This window comes from Ammospiza caudacuta, chromosome 27 (assembly GCF_027887145.1).
Source record: "Ammospiza caudacuta isolate bAmmCau1 chromosome 27, bAmmCau1.pri, whole genome shotgun sequence".
Lineage (NCBI taxonomy): Eukaryota > Metazoa > Chordata > Aves > Passeriformes > Passerellidae > Ammospiza > Ammospiza caudacuta.
Genome location: NC_080619.1, coordinates 2,356,923 through 2,378,854, shown reverse-complemented (window position 1 = coordinate 2,378,854; position 21,932 = coordinate 2,356,923). Strand labels below are relative to the sequence as shown.

The following is a 21,932-nucleotide window of genomic DNA, read 5'->3' as shown; positions in this document are numbered from 1 at the left end:
ACAAAATCCAGATTTGTGCTCCCCAAAAGCATGACTCGTGTCCCCCAAAACTCATACTTGTGCCCCCCCCCAAGAGCCAGCCTCGTGCCCCCAAAAATCCAGATTTGTGCCCCCCCAAAAATCCAGACTCGTGTCCCCCAAAGCCAGACTCGTGTCGGCAGTAGCAGGTTTTATTCTCTGGTTTCTTCTCCCTGGAGCGGGGCGGGCTCAGAGGGCGCAGTTCCCCTCTCCGTAGCGCCGGCACCTCATCACCTTCAGGTAGGTCTCCACCTTGTGCAGGTCCTTTTTGAAGCACGAGAGCAGCCTGTAGTTCTTGACCAGCGCATCCTCCCCGCGCAGGTGGAGCTCGAATTTCTCATAGGTGGCTTTGAGCACCTGCGGACCCCGCGGGCTGCGCTCCTCCAGCTCCTGCGGGACAATGGGGACACTCTGGGAGAGGCAGGGTTGGACAGGGGCGTCTCCCAGGGACAAACCTCCTGCCAAGCCCTGGGACAGGTCAGGGGCATTGTCCCCCGCTCTTAAATGGGGTTTCAGGTGGGGTTTTGTGTAGCAGGAGTCCTTGTAAAGCATATGGATTGTATAAGTGGCTGTGCCCCAGTCCTAGTTATTCTAAATGAGTCACAGCTGCTGCCCAGCTAAGGACTTCACAGCTGTAGCTCATTTAGAATAACTAGGACTGGGGCACAGCCACTTATACAATCCATATGCTTTACAAGGACTCCTCCTACATTTCCCCCTTTTTCTTTTACTGACAGATGTTAAAATATGATACAGATATTTAAGTACAAGACATACATTTCCCACAATACATATTTTACCCCGAGACTCAAAGGCCTCGTACAACATACACACAGCTCTTTGCTCAAAGGCTGTATTCTTCACAGCTCTTGGCTGTCACAGCTCCTTGACTCAAAGGCTATGTTCTTCCACAGCTCTTGGCTGTCTTTCCCACAGTCCTGGCTCAAAGGCCATCCACAGCTCTTGGCTGTTCTTATCTCTACCAACTATCTCATCAGGGATTACGTCGGGATCACCACTCATTGTAATCATATTGTTGTTCTATTATTTCTAGAGTCTGTACCTTCTGGCTGGTTTTCTCACATGCATCTCTTCTCAGAAGTGTAATTCCTTGTGCTTTCATCAGGGCTCCTCCAATGCCCTCAACCCACCCACCCACCCCTTTACCCTAGTAGCCTTCACGAGCCACAGCTGCTGCCCAACTAAGGACTTCACAGCTGTAGCTCATTTAGAATAACTAGGACTGGGGCACAGCCACTTATACAATCCATATGCTTTACAAGGACTCCTGCTACCATTTTGAGTGCAGGTGGAGGTGATGCTGTGGGGTGGTGGCACACTGAGAGTGCCAGTGACACACACAGGGCTGTGGGGAGGCAGGAGTGTCCTAGGGGGGCTTAAAATAAGGGCAAAATCACAGAAATACTGGTGGATCAAACCCCACTGACAGTGAAAACCGCATTGAACTGAAATTTTCCTTGTTGCTCCCCTTTTTGCTGATGTATTTGTAAAAGCAGCCAAAGGGATGGGGAACTACACAAATAATTCTCTCTTCCCCCACTCCCAAAGCTCTGATCCAGCCCCATATCTCCATATGGAGATCTGTGCTGAGCCACTCCCCCTGCTGTGCTCAGCATCAGAATGGTTTTGGTGAAGTAGAAAGTGTCATCAGTTGGTGAAAAAGGAATATTTGTGTCATTTCAGTGTGTGGCTCCCCAATGCCCAAACACACATAGAATGCAGAGCAAAATCTGCAGTGACCCTGATTCCTTTGCCTTCTTACTCCAGCACAGAAGCTCTGGGTGTGCTCACAGGGCCTGACTTGAAGAGTTATTTAACAGCTAGAAGATGTAAATAATGGCTCAGACTCATTTCTCACAGCTACAGCTTCAGGGTGACTCTGGTCGATAAACTTACAGAATAAGCATAATTGGAGGGTGTCCTGGCAGATAATGGGCGATTTAATTTAAAACAACAAACCCAAAATTAAGAAGACATTAAAGGGGCTTTAAAAGAGAGGGAGAGTGACAAGGGGGAATGGTTTTAAACTAAACTCCCTCTCTAGGAGGGTGGTCAGGCCCTGGCACAGGGTGCGCAGAGCAGCTGGGGCTGCCCCTGGATCCCTGACAGTGTCCAAGATCAGGTTGGAAAGGGCCTGGAACAATCTGGGATGGTGGAAGGTGTCCCTGCTTATGGCAGGGGTGGCACTCGATGGGCTTTGAGATCCCTTCCCACCCAAACCTTTCTGGGGTTGTCTGACAAGATCTTCCTTGGAGAGAACCCCCTCCAGCTCTCAGCTTGGAGTGTTGTATAAATGGAAGAGGAAAACATCAGAGCAAGTCCTTCCCTGCGTAAAATGTGTTTATAAAATGTTGTGAGGTTTCAAACCTTGCAAAATTTGCCTGTTTCAAAGTACTTTGCCTGGAGATGTAACAGACATTGTGCTGCTGTTTGTCTGATGTTTGGTGCTGGGTTTGGAATGTTGTGATTCCTGGTGGAATCTGCTCCCTGAGGGGTGCTGGTAACACCTGTCCTGTGTTCTTACCCTCCTCAGTGGTGGGACCTGTGCACTTGGGGGGACATGATCTTGTTGTCTAAAGGGAAACAAAGCCCAAAGGATGTGGAATTCAGGGAGATTTCTCGTGGTCTGTGGATCCCTGAGAGTGCCCCGTGCCTGGAAGATCTCTGTTATCCCACAGCTGGGACTTACCCTCATCAGAGCTTGGATCCCTTCTTCCAGGTCCTTTAGCTTTTCATACACCCTGTCTGAGGTGCCAAAAACCAAGTTGTTTGTGAACACCTTGCTCAGGTACTGCACTGGGGTCAGCCAGGACTGGATGAGAACCAGGGAAAACCGGAGAAGCTCCATGTCCTGAAATTGAGGCAGGAAAGGGTCAAAGCTGAGTAGGTGTGGTGTTTGGTGGAGTGTCCTGCTCCCTGTGGAGCAGCCTGGAGTGACCCAGAGAGGGACACTGCTCCTGCAGCTCAGTTTGCAGGCTGAGGGCAGCACACAGCCCCAGGTCCTGTGCAGACAGCAGGGTTCTCATGCTGGAGCTGGGAATATGATTTATAGTGTAACCAGAAGAGTCTGCAGGGTTGAAACAGCAAAGAAGAGAGAGGAGGGTGAAAGCACCAAAGGTTTCACAGGTGGAAACACTCTGATCCTGCAGTGGGGACTCCACAGACAGGTCTGTGCCTGCTCCAGGTCAGAACTCACCGATTTCTGCTGGGCATCCTCCTTGCCCGTGGGAGCAGGGATGGTTTCTGAGTAGCAGTAGGCTACCTGGGAGTTTTTGTTGGTGTGCCTTTGGTCCTCTGGGATGTAGCTGCGTTCCTGTGGAGACATCCCAGATACACTCTGCTGCCCGTGGGCTGGAGAAGAGCACAGAGAATTTCCGAGCTGTCCTGCATGATTCCTCTTTGCAAGGAATAAATGGGAGACAGGAGGTGCCTCTGGACAGGGTGGGAAACAGGAGTTTGTGTGTTGGCACAACAGCTGCCCTGAAATTCCCCCTCTCCCTAGGGCAAGGTGCTGCTCTTCAGTAAGGGTCAGCTGTGCCTGGGGGTCACCAGAGGGTGTCACAAGGGTGGGCAGGCACTGCTCCAGGTGACTGCAGGAGGAGGAGGAACAGAACACACCTGGGACAGGTTCTCCTGAGGAGGAGATGATCCCCAGGGACAGTGTGTGCCAAAGGGACAGCCCATGCCAGATCCTGGGTAGCAGCAGAACACACCTGGGACGGGTTCTCCCAAGGAGGAGATGATCCTCAGGGATAGCCCGTGCCAAAGGGACATCATGTGCCAAAGGGACAGCGTGTGCCAAAAGGACAGCCCATTCCAGCTCCTGGGCAGCAGCAAACACTTGCCGGGTTTAAGCACTCAGAGCCTCCCCAGGGAAAAAGGCAACAGGAAAATCCTGCAAATATCTGTGCCACCTCCCATCTACCCCTGTGCAGGGGGTCTGGACACAGGTGGAAATGGCCCCAAGGAGGCATCAGAGAGGGGACAGAGAGGTGACAGTGTCCAGGCTGGTGGGACACAACCTGCCCTATCCTTTTAAGGTTCCTTCTCCTTGCTGAGAGCTGGCAAAGACACCAAGAGCTGGGAATTCTCTGGGAAGCTTTACAGCCCTGGAGCCACCAAGGAAACACAGAGGAGATGCCCTCAGGCCACAGCACTCACAAACTCCTTGTAGGTCTCAGCAGCCAGGAGATGAAGGTGCTGAGCCCTCAGCACAGCGTTGGCAAACAGGCTGGACAGGGGCATGGCCGGGAAGGTGGCAGCTGCCTGTGGCCACTGCAGTGCCACGGTGATCACAGCAATGGCCAGAGGAGAGAGCCAGGAGCCTGCAAAGTGGAGAGGAAGGTGTTGGGAGTCCTTGGGACTGTGCTGAGGAGGAGGTGGCACCTGGGAGTTCATTCCCAGCCTGTTCTGCCCGTGGTGGATCCATGCTCACCTTCCATAGTGCCCTGTTGGACACTGGGTGCGCTCAGCCCTCCCAAAATTGAGGGACACCCTTTCACTGGACCTGCCCTTGGGGCTGGGGCTGCTCCCACTGAGACCAGCAGTGCCTTCCTGGCTGGAATTGTGGTTGCTCCATGAAAAATAAGGGGTGTCCCTGTGGTTTTCCCTGATGTTTTCCCCTAGGCCTTGTCCCTGCCCTGGCTGGCATCACCTGTGCTGTGACCAGCTGCGTTTGGTCCCTGGGTCACACCTTTAGCATTTGGTGATCATGGTCAAGACACCCAACACAAATGTCCACCTGTGCTCACACAGACCACAAAGCTCATCTGAAACAAAAACCCTCAGGAGGAGGAATGCCCTGGAGTCTGTAGGACTTGGGCATTATTAGACATCATCCTCATCCCTGTCTGAGGTTTGGAATATGAGTTATTATCCCTGCCAACTTTTATGCTAATAGTAACTATTACAACTGGCTTGATCTTTTCTTTAAGCTCACAACACTCTCCTTGCCCACTTTAACCTAAATATTAATTAGTGGATTAGAGTCATACTTCAGGGAAAGGTTTTCTTTTTCATGGATTTAGAAATTGACATATTTTAATTTAGGAATGGTAAGAAGTGTGTGTAGCCCACCACAGAACCACCCCATCATCATCATCATCATCATCATCTCCTGGTACCCTACACACCCAGCACTGGAAATCCTTTAAAACTGAAATAAAATGTACCTGGAGCCATTTCTGCTGGTGAGTTGCTCAGGTGTGGCTTGGTTGGGAATGTTTCCTTCTCTCACCTGGTGAAGGAAACTGTGGAGCCCCCCCTTATATAGCAGGGGGTCTGTTTAAAATGGATCTGTGTGTCCATGATCACAACAACAGCTCTGCACCTTCCCCCTGCATAAATGCATCAGTGTTCACGGTGGTGCTACCTCATCCCAGGCATTTTCACAGATGTGCAGCTTGGGGATCTTTGTTTGCCTCAGGATGAGACCAGTGCTCCATGATTTCGCCATATTCTCCTGTTTATTGCAATTCAAGATTTCCTCATGACAGCAAGGCCCAGATGAGATCGCGGTGGGATTGGTTGTGTCCTCCTGGTCTTCCTGCCTGGCTCTGCCACCTTGGCCCACAGGAATGAGCACTCACCCTGGGACATTTCTGGCTTAAAGCAAGTGGAGAGTGGCACCAGGAGAGGTTTAGGTTGGATATTGAGGAGAAGTTCCTCCTGAAAGAGGTGTCCAGCCCTGGCACAGCTGCCCAGGGCAGTGGTGGAGTCCCCATTCCTGCAGGGATTTAAAGCAGTGTGGATGTGACACTTGGGGACAAGGGTTAATGGTGGCCTTGGTGGTGCTGGAGGAATGGTTGGACTGATAATCTTGGAAACCTTTTCCAACCTAAAAGATTTGTAATTGTGCGATGTTTTCCTCTCTATTGTTTGTGGGGATAGAGCTGGCTGGATGTTGTCAGATGAATCCCATTTCTGCCAAGGAATTGCTTCCAATTTCTCCCAAAATGTCAAAAGTTCAGCAAACACTTTTGCTGAGCTGGTTTGCCACAGGGGAGACAAGGAGCTGTCCTGCCCTTGGTGCTGGTTTGGATTCCAACCTGCCCACTGCAAATCCGGAGCTCTGGGAGCTTCCTCTGATCCTCAGCTGGACAAGGATGGGGGAAAACCTGGTCATGAGCATCTTCCTGCTCTGCCTGAGATGCAAATATGAAATACCATGGGATTAAGGAGAGGAATGGTGGGGAAAGCAGATAGGAGGGATGGGGAAGAGGAGATGGGGAAGGGAATCAGAGAATCATGGAGTGGTTTGGGTTGGAAGGGACCTTAAAGCCCACCCAGTGCCACCCCTGCCATGGCAGGGACACCTCCCCCCGTGCCAGGCTGCTCCAAGCCCTGTCCAGCCTGGCCTTGGAGAAGAGAGGACACAGCCCACCCATCCCTGCTTTTGAGAAAAACAAGACAGAACGTGGGATGGGCAGTTCCAGGGGTATTTAAAGGATTTTTACCCCACATAAACCCCCCATTGCCCCAGACCAGACTGGTTTGGCCTTTGTTTGGTGTTCAGGGGGTGTCCTGTGTCCGGGGGTGATTTGGCTCCCCCAGGCCCCCCGCTTGCTGTGTGTGGCTCTGGTTTCCAAGCAGCAGCATCACCCCCGGAGCCGCTGGAGCCGCGGGAGGAGAGCGAGGAGCGCTGCTCGATAAACATGAGGGGAGCAGGGTTGTTCCGAGAATCCCCGGGTGTTGCTGCTGGAGACGCGGAGGTGTCACAGGGAAATGTCACTCCCGGCAGCGGAGGGAACAGCGGGTCCTGCGCTATCAGGTGTCCCGTCACCCCACGGCGGCAACATCTGGGCGTGTTTTTGTGTTTTCTGCTCCAGCTCGTGTTTAAACCCGTCAGGGCTCAGCCCAGCCCAGCCCCGCATGACGCCGCTGTGTCAGTGGAGATCCCGCGTCCTGCGCTGCTCTGGGTCAGAGCCGTGCTAAACCCGCATGGTCCGGCACGGAGGGGCCGGGCTGAGCCGGGCCAGGCTCTCCGAGGCCGGCTTTGTCCCGGCGCGGAGCTTTGTCCCGGGGCTGGCTTTGTCCCGGCACGGAGCGCTCCGCTCCCCCAGGCTGGCTTTGTCCCGGCACGGAACGGAACGCTCCCCCAGGCTGGCTTTGTCCCGGGGCTGGCTTTGTCCCGGCACGGAACGGAACGCTCCCCCAGGCTGGCTTTGTCCCGGGGCTGGCTTTGTCCCGGCACGGAACGGAACGCTCCCCCAGGCTGGCTTTGTCCCGGCGCTGTCCCGCAGTAAATGAGGCAGAAGCGGCGCCTGACGAGCGCTGGGTCAGAGGCAGAGCCGCGGTTGCACAAGCGTCTCCCAAACCTCACCCGGGCCAATTTTTGGCTCTGCAATTCCTGCATTCCCGAGCCATCTAAAGCAGCGTCACACTGCATGATTTCCACATTCCTCGGAAAACAAAAAATCCCTCCATTCTCTTCAGGATGGCTCCGTGTCCACCCACCTTTCCCCGAGGTTTTAAACAAGAGAAGCAGCTTTTCCTGGGTGTGCTCCCGGGATCCTGGTGATCCCCAGCCAGGGGAATCCTGACCCAGGAGCTGCTGCTGATCCACAGCCCAGCTCTGCAGAAGGTTTGGGGTGTGGGGAGTATCTCTCCTAACTCACTGCTCAAGGACAAATTCCATTTCAGATTTATGGGGATTATTTGCCAGAGGTGGAACTCCTGGGTTTTCCTGTGAAAAGATGAGGGTGAACCCCCAGGTTCAGCTCCCCAGGCAGCCCCACCTGTCTGCCTGAGCATCCCCATGGAAAACAGGGAATTTCCCTCCCTACTATTACCTGGAAGGAGGTTGTAGCCAGGTGGGGTTGGTCTCTTCTCACAAGGACAAGAGGAAACAGCCTCAAGCTGTGCCAGGGGAGGTTTAGATTGGATATTAGGGAAAATTCCTTTACTGAAAGGGCTGTCCAGCCCTGGCAGTGGTGGAGTCCCCGTCCCTGGAAGGATTTAAAAGGTGTGTGGATGTGCCACTTGGGGACAGGGGCTAGTGGTGGGGGCACAATGATCCTAGAGGGCTTTTCCAGCCTGTGTGATTCCATGACTCAATGACAGAAACCAGAACAAAATACACAGCCTGGGCTGTATAGACTGATATATTTATTTACATTAAATGTGTTTTAAACGCAGACCACTCTCAATATAGAATGAAATGAACCCCAGGCATCTCCAGGCTCCTTAGAAACTACTCCAGGCAATTCAAATAAACCAACAACACTACAGAAATTTTTATTTACTTCTGGCATTTTAAAGGAGGCCAAAGCCCTGAGCTGAGAGAGCAGCAGAGCAGGACTGGGGTCACAAAAACTGCTTTTGACACAAGTGGTTCCTCACCAGGTGCAAACAGCAAATTGTCTTTATTTTTTTCTATTATTCTGTTGAGTCACTTGAGTGAGTTATTTACAGAGATCTGAATCTGAGAAATCTGGAGCTGGGAAGGCCAGCAAAAAAAAAACAAAAAAAAAAACAAACCAACTTCCATCTTTCATTTGGAAACTGAAAACAAGGAATGGAGGGATGAGCTCTGCTAGTCCTAAAATCTTGGCAAACATGGAAACCAGGAACGGCCAGTTCTTTTCTGTCCCTGTGAATGTTCCTTTTTTTTTAATTAACCAATTTTATAAGTAAAATATGCTTAAATAACTTATATATATATATATATGTGGCAGAACTAATTTGGGCTAGTTTTATTTAACTAGTACAAATCAATTCCAAAATGCTGGGTTTTGTGCTGTTTAAACTGAATTCCAGTTTTCCACAGAGTTGCTTTACTGGTGAAGAATCATTCTGTTACTTCTCAAAAGCCTTTTTGGCTTAGAATTTTACCCTTTTCTGGCTGTTTTTGGGGTGCAGAGCAGTTGCAGGAGCTGCTTGGAGCCCAAAATGTCGTGAAACACCAGGACAGAGAGGCCTTGGGACAGTTTGAGCCACAATGTCCTTGTCACCCTTGTCCAGCCAAGCCCCCATGCCCTGGTTTGGGTGCCCAGCTGGCCCTGTGCCCACCACCCTCAGCTGTTGCTGCCATGCCAAGATAATTTAATGACAAACCCAATCTCCAGATGTTTTTTAGCTTCTCCTTCAAGCCGCAGATGTAGCTGAGAGTGGAGCTGCTGGTCCTGTTCTACTGCTCTGGAGCCTGGTGATTCTCTTTGTCCCATCCCAAACCGATGTTTTGGCACTGTTGAGGTCCCCATGGGTAGCCTCACATCTGCTCTTGGTTTTCCACCCCTGCCTGCCCTCTGGGTGAAGTTTGAAGAGGTGAAGTTTGGTTTCCAGCTAAGCTGGACCCAAAAAGCTGCTCATTATTCCCAGGAAATCAGCACCAGGGTTGTGGGACACCTCTGGACTGAGCACAGCAGGATGGAGCAGGATGAGGATTCACCCATTACCTTTATTAGGACTTCAAAAGCAGTTGGAGGTTTGTGTCCCACAATTTACAGTTTTCCCAGATGTTCTGAGGTCACACATGTCCCTCACCATGGGGACAACCTCGTGGCAGGGGCCAGCTCTTGCTTGGGGAGCAGCAAGCCTTTGGGAGAGACCTTTCTGCCCAGCTCTTCCATAGTCTTTGGAGAACAGGAGGTGCTTTTGGGGATCCTGCACCTCAGACCTCTGCCAGCTGGGGCTCTGGACACAGCCTTGGCTTTGGCAGCTGGAGAGTGGCCTGAAATTCACTTCTCACAACAGCCCCACGGTGCTGTTGGCAGTGTCCCTGCAGTGCCTGCTCCTGTCCTTCCCGGGGTGGTGGGGCTGGAGCAGAGCCCTCATTCCCAGCCATTCCTGGGCTGTGTGACCAGTTTGATGCTGGGGGATCACAGGTGGCTCCTAATTTCTACAGAGGCTTTAGGGGTCGGTCAGCGGGGTGGGGACAGTGACAGTGGGGCAGGGCAGCCTCGGGGACACAGCCCAGACACATGAGCACCCCAGACGGGCTCCCAGCCCCGGGCTGTGCAGTGTTGGCAGCCTGGGCTCCAGGCAGAGCCGTGCTCCAGGGGATCTGTCCCCACGGGGGCTGGCAGGGCTGGCAGGGGCACAGGACCCCTCACTCTTCACCTGGGCGCTCCCCCACCGTCCACTTGGCCTTCACGTCCCGGAAAGGAGTGATGTCCTCGTAGGTGGCCATCTGCTCCACCTCCAGCCCCTGCAGCAACAACAAGGAGGGTGGGACATGGCAGGAGGCTCCAACCATGGCACATCCCTCGGACACCCAGCTGGGGACCCTCCCTGAGTCTGGAGCAGCTTCTGACAGGGACAGAGGATGGGCATGGTTGGGTGTTGGATGTTGGATGTGCACTGGGTGCTTCCTGGGGCAGCTCAGCACAGCTGATGTGTGATTTGGGAGGAAGGTGCCCTGATCCTCGTCCCAAGGAGCCCAGCAGACACCCAGCAGGGGCACAACGCCCTCTGTGAAGGCTCAGGTGATGTTAGGGAGGTCCTGCTATCATTATTAATGATAATTACCTCATAGGTGTGGTCCTCCTCTGGGCTCTTCTTCTCTTCACCCTATGGAGAGTCACAGGTTGGGGTCAGCACCCTCCAGGATCCCCTGTCCCCAGCCTTGCTCCCCCAGGCCAGGTCCCAGCACTTCCATAGGCACATCCATGGAGTCCCACACAGCATTTTTTCCCATTTCAGATATCCACATCCCACCCACAACCCCAAACCCATCCCACAGCCTGGCCTGCCTGGGATGTACTGCAGGACATTGGGGACATCCCCTCTGCTGGAGGCACTGTCACTTGCCTTGTCTAGGAAGAGGAGGATGGGGATGCTGATGAAGATGACGAGCAGGATGGACTGGATGATGATGATGGCATCTTTCAGCGTGTTCCTGTTCTGGAACTGCTTGATGCTGCTGGTACCTGGGAGCAGCACACAGGGAGAGCCCAGGTCACCTATGGGCCAGGCTGCAAGGGCAGGGATGAGCTCTCCAAGGCCAGAGTGTGTCACCAAGGGGGGATGTGGGGACCAGAGTGACCTGTCCTCTGCATTGGGAGAGACCAGAGCACTGCAGCTGCCCCCAGGATTGGCATCAGGGACCACCAGGAGCAGGACAAATCTGATTTATTAGAGGAACATGTCCCTGGTTTGTGCAGGATGGCTATGCCAGGGCAGACCCAGGGAGGTTGTCCTGCTCCTTGGGGCTGGCAGTGAGGAATGGAACCTCTGGGGTGCTACAAAGCACCCACAGCTGGGTCAGAGAGGGTCCCACCAGCACAGGGGGTGTGGGAGGTGTGGGAGCACCATGGAGGGGGAAATGGGAGAGTGTTGGGGAAGATGAAACAGGAAAACCTCATAAATATGATTGTTTGGCAAAAGATTTTGAGAATATGGAAACTATAAGTGAGATTGAAATGAAAGCAAGCTTTGAGATCCCTCAGTTACTGAACAACTGGAAAACAATGGTGTGGCCAGCTGAAGGTGATCCAACAACACCCTCTGCTTGCAGACAGGCCCAAGGGTCAGAGCAGACCCTACAGCTTGGCAGAAGGGGCCCAAAGAGGAGTTTTTAGGGTTTAAAATGTAACACAGTGTGGTAATGTAATGATTCTTATAGGCTGCATGTGAATGCTATAGGATTTGTATCTTGTACTGGATTGGTTAGTGAGAAGGAGAATATTCAACACAGAAGATGATTTATTGTATTGTAGCAGAAACTTCACTCTCTTACCCCTTTTATGCTCTTACCTTTTTTACTCCCTTACTCTCTCACCCTCTCATCCTCTCTCCTCCTCTCTTCTCTCAGCCTGCTCTGAGCTGTGTTTGGCAGCTCCCAGCAGGGCCCTGCACCCAGGCCCTTTGCAACAAACCCCAAGTTCCAAGACCAGAAGAAGATTTATTGTATTGTAACAGGAACCTCGTCCTCTTTTACTCTCTCTTTACCCTCCTTACTCTTCTTCACTCTCTCATCTCTTTACCACACTCTTGCCTTCTCTCTCTTTACCTCTCTCTTCTCTCGGGCCTGCTCTGAGCTGTGTTTGGCAGCTCCTAGCAGGGCCCTGCACCCAGGCCCTTTGCAATAAACCCCAAGTTCTCATCTCCATCCATCCTGACCATCCTACCCCTGTGATATTCCTACAGACTGGTGCCCAAATGGAGCTGCCACTCACTCACCCATGACCCGGAGCTCTGTCCCACACGAGTGCAGCTTCTCCTTCTGCCGCAGGCCCTTCTTGTCACACACGTAGATCCCGTTGTCCTCGGAGCTGGTCCTGAGGAGGGTCAGGTTGATGGAGGTGTTTGTCCTCTCGACGTGGTACCTGGCCGTGTTCTGATCCAGCACAGAGAGGTCCTCCCTGTCCTTTGCTGTCTTGTACCACTGCATGTCCTCGGGCTCCTGGGAGTAGCACACGAAGTAGATGGGCATGTTCTTCCTGATGGCCACGTACCGCACGTTCTGGTGCACCGAGGGACACATGCCATCTGCAGGGGACAAGGCTGTCACTGCAGACACCCATGAGAGCCCCCCCCTTCCTGTTTTCATGCTGCTTTTGAGCATCCAGCTTGGTTTTGGTGAATTATCCTCATCCCAGATCCCCCAGGGAATGGTCCCAGAGCTCCAGGAGGGTTTGGACCCCGATCCCAGGGATACCCAGGGTGGAATTGTTGGGGTGTTTGGGCAGGGCCAGGAGTGGGACTGGATGGTCCTTGGGGGTCCCTTCCAATCAGGATATTCTGTGATTCCATGAGATCTGAGGCTTTTGGTGGAAGTCTGCTTTTAATTGATGCCTCAGGTTTTAACTTTTATATTTTTCTGCTTTAGTGGTGACTCTGGGCTTCATATTAGGGGATAGTGAGCTCTGTGCACACAGCAGGGAGACAAAACAATTCCTTCTCTAGCTGGGGACCAAGGACAAACGATCCAAATCTCAGGCCCAAGAGCACAAACAACGTGAGCTGAAGAAAAAAAACAAGCAGGATGGGACTGCATGGGCTAAAGCTGGAATTGGACAATGAACAATGCAAATGGAGCAGAACTTATAAAAGTGAGAGACCCCATGGCCAGTGACCTGGGGTGCAACCCTGGCTGGGCTCTTGTGCAGCCCAAGGTGGATCCATTGAGGCCTTCCAATAAATAAATAAGCCTGTGTGGTATTCACATGCCCTCTGAACAGAGAGAAGCTGTGAGAGAAGTGGAGAAAAGAATGATCAAAGCAATTCTTATCTCATTTGCTGCTCCTGTGCTTGTGAACATGTGGAATGTGTTGGAAGATTATTTACCTGAAGGGATTTGGTAATTGGATTCTGCTGAGGATTGTTTTGTTTCCTTGGCCAAATCATACAAAACTGTGTCCTGGCTGTCGGGAGCCAGTCACGAGTTTTCTTGAGTATTTTTCAGTAGTTAGAAATAAGTATTATATAGTATAGTATGTATCTCTTTAATGTAGTTGTGATGTCTTATAGCATAGTTTTAACAAAGGGAGGGTTCAGCATTCTGAAGCCTTGGAGTCAGATGCCAATCATTCCCAGATTTGGGATTGCCCTGATATCCTTCAGCTCTGTTTGGTCTCTATTCTTGGTCAGCCTTCACAAGGCATCATAATGGAAACTCCAATTTTCTGTGGGAATACCCTTGATCCAATACTTCTGTCCTGCTCCCACCCCTCTCTGTGCACATTGAGTTAATCCCAGCTCCAAAATTACAGCCTGTGGAATCCCAGCTGGTTTCTCTTTTTCTTCCACATTTTTTGGCCTTTTGCTTTATTATGTATTTTTTTGGCCGTGCTTAGTCCCAGAGTGGTGACTTTAGGAGCCTGTTTGGGTTGCAGAGGTCACCCTTAGGGCTCCATGGGTGGGAATGGCCAAGGACAGTGGCACAAGGCCACTGCCTGTCCCAGACTTGGCCATGCAGAGGGAAAACCTGTGGGTGCTCGGGAAAATCAAAGCAGATCTGGCTTTGCAGAGGGAGAGGAAGGAGCAGGATTGGGGATAATCCATGGGGATATCACAGCCTGGGAATGGCCTTTGGGATGGAAAAGCCCAAGGGGGGTGGGACAGCAGCTCTGTGGGACAGGGGGACCCTGGGGACACACGGAGGGGAGGAGCCCAGCGGGTCTGGGGGTACCTGTGCTGTTCTCAGTGCTGTTCTTCTCTGCTTGGGTCCCACCTGCAAGAAGACAGGAGAAGGGCCTGAGAGCGTGGCCAGGAGCCCACCAGGATGTCCCCAGAGGGACAGATGTGCCCTGGTCCTTCCTGCCCTCTCCATAGGGATGGAGCAACAACAGGACAACAGCTGCCTCCTGCTCAGAGGGCCTGGGGCAGCACAGATTTGGGTACAAACCCTTCGGTTTCCATCCTGTCTCCTGAAAGTTTTCTAGCTTGTTTTCTGGTTGATACCCCAGTGAAATCTGCTCTCTATAATGTCCCTGAGGCTGGTGCCTCTTGAGAAGGCTCCAGATACTCCGAGCTCTGCATCCCCACTCCCTGACCCAACCAGGAACCCTTCCCTGCTGGGATTTCCTGGCTCAGAGCCCTGTGGGGGCCAGGGGTGTCCCCAGATCCCGTGGCCACACAGCCCCCTGGGACAAGGGCTGGTGCTGTGGGCCTGCAGTGCAGGAAGCAGGGGCAGGTGGGGACCCCCCCAGCACCCACGGGTGCCCGGCCCACAGCTCCAGTGCCTCTGGGCTGGTTCCTCTTGCTGCAGCTGGGCAGGAAGCCCCAGCCCTGTTTACTGCCCCGCTTGAGTGCCCCGTTCCCTCCTCTCGATGGAGATTCACCAAACCCTGTGGAGGAGCTGGCACGAGGTGGGGCTGCAGCACCTCCCTGCAGGGCAGCTGCAAACCTCCCCATCCCCAGAAGAAGGAACAGAAAAAGAAGAAGAAAGGTTCGGTTCCCCAGGCTGAACTCTGTGCCAGCCTCCTGCAGACTCCTGGCTTGGGCAGGGGCTCCTCTCATTGCCCCAGAGCCCCTTCCAGGTCCCTGCTGCCCTGCCCACGTTCAGCACCAACACCTCTGCAGGCAAATCCTCCCTTCCAGCCCCATTCCATTGTGTTCCAGGCTGAGAGATGCCCTTTGTCCTGGCTGTGTCCCTGTCACCTGCAGTGTGACCAGCCAAGGCTTTGCTCCCCAGGTTCTAAAGGAAGGCCAGGCTGGTCCCTCACACCCCTCTGAGGGTTCCACTGCAGCCACAGGGGGGCTGAACTTCCCCATCCTCCCCCAAAATCATCATGAGAGCCACGTTCAAACCCTGCAGCCTTGAATCCATGTTGGACTGTGTGGCCACTTTTAAATTCCTGTTTAAAAATTCCTGTCTAAATCCCCTGGGCATGTGTTTCCTTCTGAGGGTGGGATCTGCTGCAGGTTCTTGTAGCTGTCCCTGCACCAGGCAAGAGGAGCTGGAAGGGGACAGGAGCCATGTCCTGGCTGTTGCTGCTGCTTCTCCAAGGGGAACAGTGCACATGTTCACATAGACTCCACAAATCACCCCAAAAGCCTTTTTCCTGCCATTTCTCCTCTGCTCCTGGGCCCTGAACCCCACAGAGCAAAGGGCATACCAATGGCAATGTGCCAGCCCCATCCCCAGGCCTCTGAGAATAATAAATGGTTAATAAACCTCAACAACACTTCTTTCCTGCCACCTGCAGCCCCAGCCGGGCTGGCTCTGCACCCGCTCAGCCCAAGCCACCTGCCTGCCCCACAATGTCCTGCCTGCACACCCCGAGGGAAGCCAAACCCAAACCCCAGGCAGGCACTGGGCTCCCAGCCCTGTGTGCCCTCCTGGGCTCCCCGTGAGGCTCCCAGCACAGAGCAGGACTGAGAGAGACCAGCACAAAAGTTAAAATCATTGCACTGAGAGGCAGAGCAGGGGAAGGCCCCGAGCAGCGTGCACAGCCCAGGGCACTGTCCTGGCTCCTTGCTCTCGAGTGCAGAGCCCGTTTGGTGCCTACCTGTGAGCAGAGGCAGCAGCCAGAGGGTCACCGGGAGCAGCCAGAGCCTCGTGCCCAGAGCAGCCATACTTCAGTGCCCAGGGCAGGAAAACATCCAACCTGTGCTTCTGCAGAAACAGCGGCTGCTCCACCACCCTGGCCCCAGCACCTAAAAATGGCAAAGCTGCTGCTCTGAGCACGGCCCCTTTCCTGCTCATGTAAATCCTCCCCGCCGGGGACTTTCCCTCGGGGCTGGTTTTGAATGTGGTGCAGACGCTGGGGAGCCTGTGAGCCCCAGAGCCCTGGGCATCGTCTATCCTTGTGTCTCTGGGCATTGTGCATCTCTCTGTCCCTGGGCATTGTCCATCCTCCTGTCCCTGGGCATTGTCTATCCTTGTGTCTCTGGGCATTGTCCATCCTTCTGTCTCTGGGCATTGTCCATCCTCCTGTCCCTGGGCATTGTGCATCTCTCTGTCCCTGGGCATTGTCCATCTCCCTGTCCCTGGGCATTATCTATCCTTGTGTCTCTGGGCATTGTCCATCCTCCTGTCCCTGGGTATTGTCCATCTCTGTGTCCCCGAGTATTGTCCATCTCCGTGTCCCTCAGCATTGTCCACCCTCCTGACCCTGGGCATTATCTATCCTTGTGTCTCTGGGCATTGCATCCTCTTGTCCCTGGGCATTCTCCCTCTTCTTGTCCCTGGGCTTCATCCACCCTCCTGTCCCTTGGCATTATCCATCCTCATGTCCTTTGGCTACATCCATCTCCCTGTCCTTGGGCATTGTCCATCTCCCTGTCCCAGGGCACTGTCCACCCTGGTGTCCCCTGCTGGCTCCCTGTGGTGCCCATATTCCCTGGGGGTGGCCAGAACTGGCCCTGCAGCAGAGCTGGGGATGAGCCCATCTGCAAAGCAGGAGGTGCCAAACCTGGCTGAGCACAGGATGTGCCCAGGGAATGGGATTGGTGCTGCCTGGTCACATCTCTGGGGGCAGGACAGGATGGGAGTGACCCCCAGGGCTGCCCCCCAGCTCCACAGATCCCCCCAGGGTGTTTGGCTCTGAAGGGGATGGGCAGGGATTGATGGTGGCCCAGAAGCCAAGAGCTGCAGCAGGAATGGGATAAGAATTGGGGGTGTTTGTGGGGTTGCTCGTTGTGGGATGAGTTCCTCAGCTCTCATTCCCACATCCCAGGGAGTCCAGAAATGTAAAATCATAGAAGCATGAGTCAGTCACAAAATCATCATGGTTTGAAAAGACCTTTAGGATGAGCAGACTACCATGATCACCACTAACCCATGTCCTCAAGTGCCACATCCACGTTTTTTGAGCCCTTCTAGGGAGATGATGAGATGGGGAAATGGCCAAAACAAGAAGTCATTTGGGTACCAGCCATGCCCACCCTTCTCCACTTCCAAGATCCTTCTCCATGAGACCTTTGGCACAGCCAGGCCCAGGGAAGATCAGCAGGACCCTGAGGTGAGCTCTGCTGCAGGAGCATTTCCCCCAGGCTCTGCCCCCCCGTTGTTGCTCGTTGGGTGAGCACTGAACTGTAACTCCAGTGAAAAACACCTCTGGGTACTTCTGCCAGTCCTGTTGGTCCCCAGGGCCTGGTGCCACTGCCTGGGGCCTCCCCAAACCTTCATCTTCTGCAGCCTGGCTGGGGATTTTGCCAGTTCCGAGCATCTGATGGGTGCTGGGTACCAGCCCCAGCCTGACTTTGCATGCAAAGGGACAGGAAGCAAAAAATAAAATTTTCCAGAGAAAAACTGGCTCCATAAGGGCATGATGATGGGACAGTTGCCTTCTCCTGGTTCTGTATACAGGGCAGTGCTGCCAAGTCCCTGCTGCCATTACCCCTGGTCTGGGTGGAAGAGCAGAGCCTGGCCCTGATATCCCAGCAGAGCAAAGGGAAAGGGATGCCCACATGCTTGGCAGGCACTGGAGGGGTTTTTATGGGGTTGTGGGGCTGCAGATGGAAGCTGGGCTGCTGGAGGTGCCAGGGAAAGCCCTGGGAGGTAAAAGCAGGAGTGGGGCACAAACTGAAGAGGGTTTGCAGTGACAGTGGCCAAATCTGTGCTGCCCAAGGGCTCCCTGGCACCCCTGAAAATGCACTGGGAGGCTCAGTCACCCCTGTGCTCACAGCATGACAGGGATTGCAGGGGAACCTGGTGGCCCCACGGGGAGGGTCCCACATCCCCATGCCTCCAAACCCTCCTCTGTCCTTGGTGGAGCCCACAGCAGCGTCTCCTGTGGCTCCCGGTGAGCACCGAGGGCTCCAGGGGATGGGATCATGAGCAGAAGCTCTGGGAGCTGGGCTGGAGGTCCCAGGGGACAACCTGGAGGTTCCTGTGCAGGATGAGACCCCCAGGTCCTGCTGAGGTTGGCTGAGCACAGGGAGCCAAGGGAAGGGGTGTTCACCCCTCCCAGCACAGGGGTGTTGGAAGGTGTTGCTTGTGAAACAAATCTAAGTTCCCTCTTAATTCTTCTCCAAGGAAACCTAGTGAAGGGAATTAAAGGCAATTTAAAGGGGGTACAGCTCCTTTAAAAAAGAATACAATCTCTACGAGCAGATAAATATTGATTTCTCAATTATACTGTGGGTCCTCATCAACAAAGTGTGTTAAAGCTCTGTACTACAAAAATATATCCCCCCCTCAAGATGCCCCAACAAACTTGGTACCATAATAACAGATCATTTACAGTTGTTTATTGTAAGAAATGTACAAAGAAAAACGGCTTTAGCTCACACAAACCCTGCTCTGGGGCATTTCCCCATCCCCGACGACACAAACGTAGAAGCAGCATCGATTGTGAACTGCGGGCCGGGCGGGGGCTGCCGTGCCAGGGATGCTTCCCATGGAAATGCTGGCCATGAAAAGTGGCTCAGCACCGCTCCCGGCCAGCCTGGCCGTGGGGCACCTGGGGTGGCAGCGCCCAAAGCAGCCCAGGAAGAGAAGAGAATAATCAGAGTACAAAAAATCAGAGTTTTTGGCTACAGGAACAGCCTTGCTTGAACTGGAAGAGGTTTTGGTTCATGTTTGTTTTGATCTCAAGAGGGATTTTTCCCCTTTTGAAGGCAGAAGGTGGTCAGAGGTGAACTCGGGGCCTTTTGCCCATTTTTCACAGAATCACAGGATGGTTTGGGTTGAAAGGACCTCAAAGCTCGTCCAATGCCACTCCTGCCGTGGGCAGGGACACCTTCCACTGTCCCAGGGTGCTCCAAGCTCCATTCAACCTGGCTTTGGACACTTCCAGGGCCCCAGGGCAGCCACAGCTGTGCCTGGGTGATTTTCCTTGATTTACTTTCATTTTTGCTCACCTGTGTAAAGAGCAGCAAATCCCTTTTCCCCCTGGGAAAACGCTCCTCTGCCTGGAGGTTTCCTGGTGAGGACCTGCCTGGCCCATCCAGAACGTGCCACCAGGGCCTCTCTGCAGCCCCAGCCCAGGGAAGGATGCTCTGCCTGAGGATTTTGGGATTCACACCCCGATGGGATCGTTTATTCCATGCAGCCACCTGGGGCTTGGGTGGGATTTCGGGGATCCCTAAGGCAGCTGATGGAAAGGATCATTCAAACATCTGCTCTGATCCCTGGGGGTACATCTCATTAATTAACACGAACGAAGAGGACATTTGGAATGCCAACCAAGAGCACTCCAGTGGGACGGTTCCTCTTGCAACAGGGCTAGGAAGAAAACCCTGGAGAGTTTTGTCCCGGGGACTGGGGATTCTTGGAGGACTTTTTCCAAATCCTATCTTTGCCCATTGCTTTCCTGCCACAAAACCTGGATGGAAATGGGAAAACACAGTAAAAATACTGACTATAAATAGTGTTTACATTCGTCCTACAGAGATCTGAATGATTCCTGCTTTCAATGCATATTCAGAGACTTTGAAAACCTGATATTTAACCCTGAGAACAAATTTGCAGATGCTTTGCTTTGGCTTTGCAAACCAATTTTTAAGACATAATTGCACTTTCTCTTGTAATTAACAAAAAATAATCATCAAGCTTATTCAGAGGTTCAAAAGAAAGGTGCTGCTTTAAGACTTTGGAGATTTTTGTTCACAAAATCTTCTGTTTTCCGTAATTATTCTTAATATTATTTCACTTGGCTCATCTTTACTGGTTGCTTGGCTGCACTCTGGAAGAATAAAATACAGGAAAATCTCTTAATTGTGAAATAACATTAATAAATAATTACTTTAAGTGAAAGGACAACCATACTCTCTGTTCACGCCTGAAAACCATCGTTACCGTGATGAGATGATTTCAAAACTAACTTGTTTCTCTTTCACCGACAACAGATTTCACATTTGAGTTCTCATAGGAAAAAGAATTTAACTCTTTTGCAAGTGCAGTGGGCTGTAAAACCCAGGATCAGGAGGAGATCCTGCTTTGAAATTCAAGGTGGTTGCTTGAAATGTCTGAAATTAGCTCAATATCTAAGATCTAGAGATCTGTGCATGGAAGAGCTTTGAACAGGAGATACAAATGAAGTCTCTTCAGGCTGGGCCAGAGGTGGAACCTCCTCATGGTTACACCAGCGACTCTTTCACCACGTGTTCCTTATGCCAAACCTGTGCTTCCTCAGGAGCATCCTGGGGCGTCTCTGAGCTGGGAATGGGCTTGAGGCCCAGGGCAGGGGCTGTCTCCACATCTGTCCCAGAGTTCCCATACATCTCCTGCATTTTGGTGGCGATCAGCCCTTCCTTCTCGGGCGCGTCCTCGCCCAGCGTGTCCTGGCTGTGCCTGTACATGTAGGAGGCCTGCTTGACCGAGCGCCGCAGGAGGTACCTCCGGAACGCCCTCTGGATCCTGGTAGCACACACCTCCTCGTGCTTCCTCTTCAGGGTGGTGGTGATGGGCTCATAGGAAACCTTCGAGGGGTTGGCAGCCATGAACTTCTCCTCCATAGTGGCCTTCAGGGCATCCATCTCGCCCGAGTCTCCCAGCACTTCCTTAGTCAGGGCAAAGAGGATGTCTAGGCAGTGGATTTTGTCCCCAGCAACCATTGGTAGATCCATGGTGATGAGTTTGATCTTGTTGGGCTTGGGAACTCGAAGTGGCTCCTGCAAGGTGTCCACAAAGTCAGACAAGGTGCTGTAGGCGATGAACTGCGTGGCGTCAGGGTCGAACTTCTCCCAAGTTTCATAAAACATTTCAAAATCATCTTCGCAGAGGGGCTCGCTGCTCTCCTCTGTGGCCACGCTGAAGTTCTCCAGGATGATGGCGATGTACATGTTCACCACGATGAGGAAGGAGATGATGATGTAGCTGCAGAAGAAGAAGATGCCAATGGCGGGGTTCCCACAGTCTCCCTTCACCGAGCTCCCGGGGTTCTCCAGCTCGGGGTCGCAGTCCGGGGGGCCGCTGTTGAGGATGGGGTTGAGGAGCCCATCCCATCCCGCTGACGTGGTGATCTGGAAGAGGCAGATGATGCTGTTCCCGAAGGTTTCGAAGTTGAAGATGTCATCGATCCCCGACTCCTTCTTGACGTAGGCGAAGTTGGACATGCCGAAGATGGAGTAGATGAACATGACGAGGAAGAGCAGGAGGCCGATGTTGAACAGGGCGGGCAGGGACATCATCAGCGCAAAGAGGAGCGTGCGGATGCCTTTGGCTCCTCGGATCAGCCGCAGCACGCGCCCGATCCTCGCCAGCCGGATCACCCTGAAGAGCGTGGGGGACACAAAGTACTTCTCAATGATGTCTGAGAGGACGATACCTGTGGACGGATGAAGGGCAGATGAGTTTGATGTGCCACCAATGGGAGGTGAAGGGGAGATGCTTGGCTACACCTGGGCAGACACAGAGAGGTGAGGCCACCCCAATGGCTCCTCCCGTGACAGGGAAAACATTAAAAAAGAACCTCTGGGCACAGACCCAAGGGTTAAACTCTGGCTGCTCTGTTTCAGAGAAAGAGAACATCAAGGGAAATAACAGCAAGGAGTGTGGCAGCAGCTCTCTGGCCACAGAGAGAAACACAACTTTCCCAGGCATCATTCTGGGAAAAGGCTTT

General features: G+C 53.0%; 3 protein-coding genes across 3 annotated transcripts in view; all 3 read right to left on the bottom strand.

Annotated features, from left to right (window-relative positions):
* Positions 1-207: 207 nt before the first annotated feature.
* On the bottom strand, positions 208-5,220 carry LOC131568549 (somatotropin). The gene is made up of 5 exons (XM_058820644.1): positions 5,211-5,220; positions 4,201-4,364; positions 3,236-3,352; positions 2,729-2,890; positions 208-408 (listed from the first exon to the last, which is right to left on the bottom strand). The coding sequence occupies exons 1-5, from the start codon at positions 5,218-5,220 to the stop codon at positions 208-210; spliced, it is 654 nt and encodes a 217-aa protein (XP_058676627.1).
* Positions 5,221-8,295: 3,075 nt separating this feature from the next.
* Positions 8,296-16,024, bottom strand: CD79B (CD79b molecule). Its single transcript, XM_058820678.1, has 6 exons — positions 15,933-16,024; positions 14,111-14,152; positions 12,160-12,468; positions 10,789-10,907; positions 10,507-10,548; positions 8,296-10,186 (listed from the first exon to the last, which is right to left on the bottom strand). Exons 1-6 carry the CDS (start codon positions 15,997-15,999, stop codon positions 10,088-10,090), a joined length of 678 nt encoding a protein of 225 aa, XP_058676661.1. The 5' UTR covers positions 16,000-16,024; the 3' UTR covers positions 8,296-10,087.
* A 2,582-nt stretch (positions 16,025-18,606) lies between these two features.
* Positions 18,607-21,932, bottom strand: part of SCN4A (sodium voltage-gated channel alpha subunit 4) — a 54,742-nt gene continuing 51,416 nt past the window's right edge. The window contains exon 27 of the mRNA XM_058820533.1: positions 18,607-21,638. Coding sequence (XP_058676516.1) covers positions 20,449-21,638 — 1,190 coding nt within the window. The 3' untranslated portion in view covers positions 18,607-20,448. The remainder of the gene's footprint in view (positions 21,639-21,932) is intronic.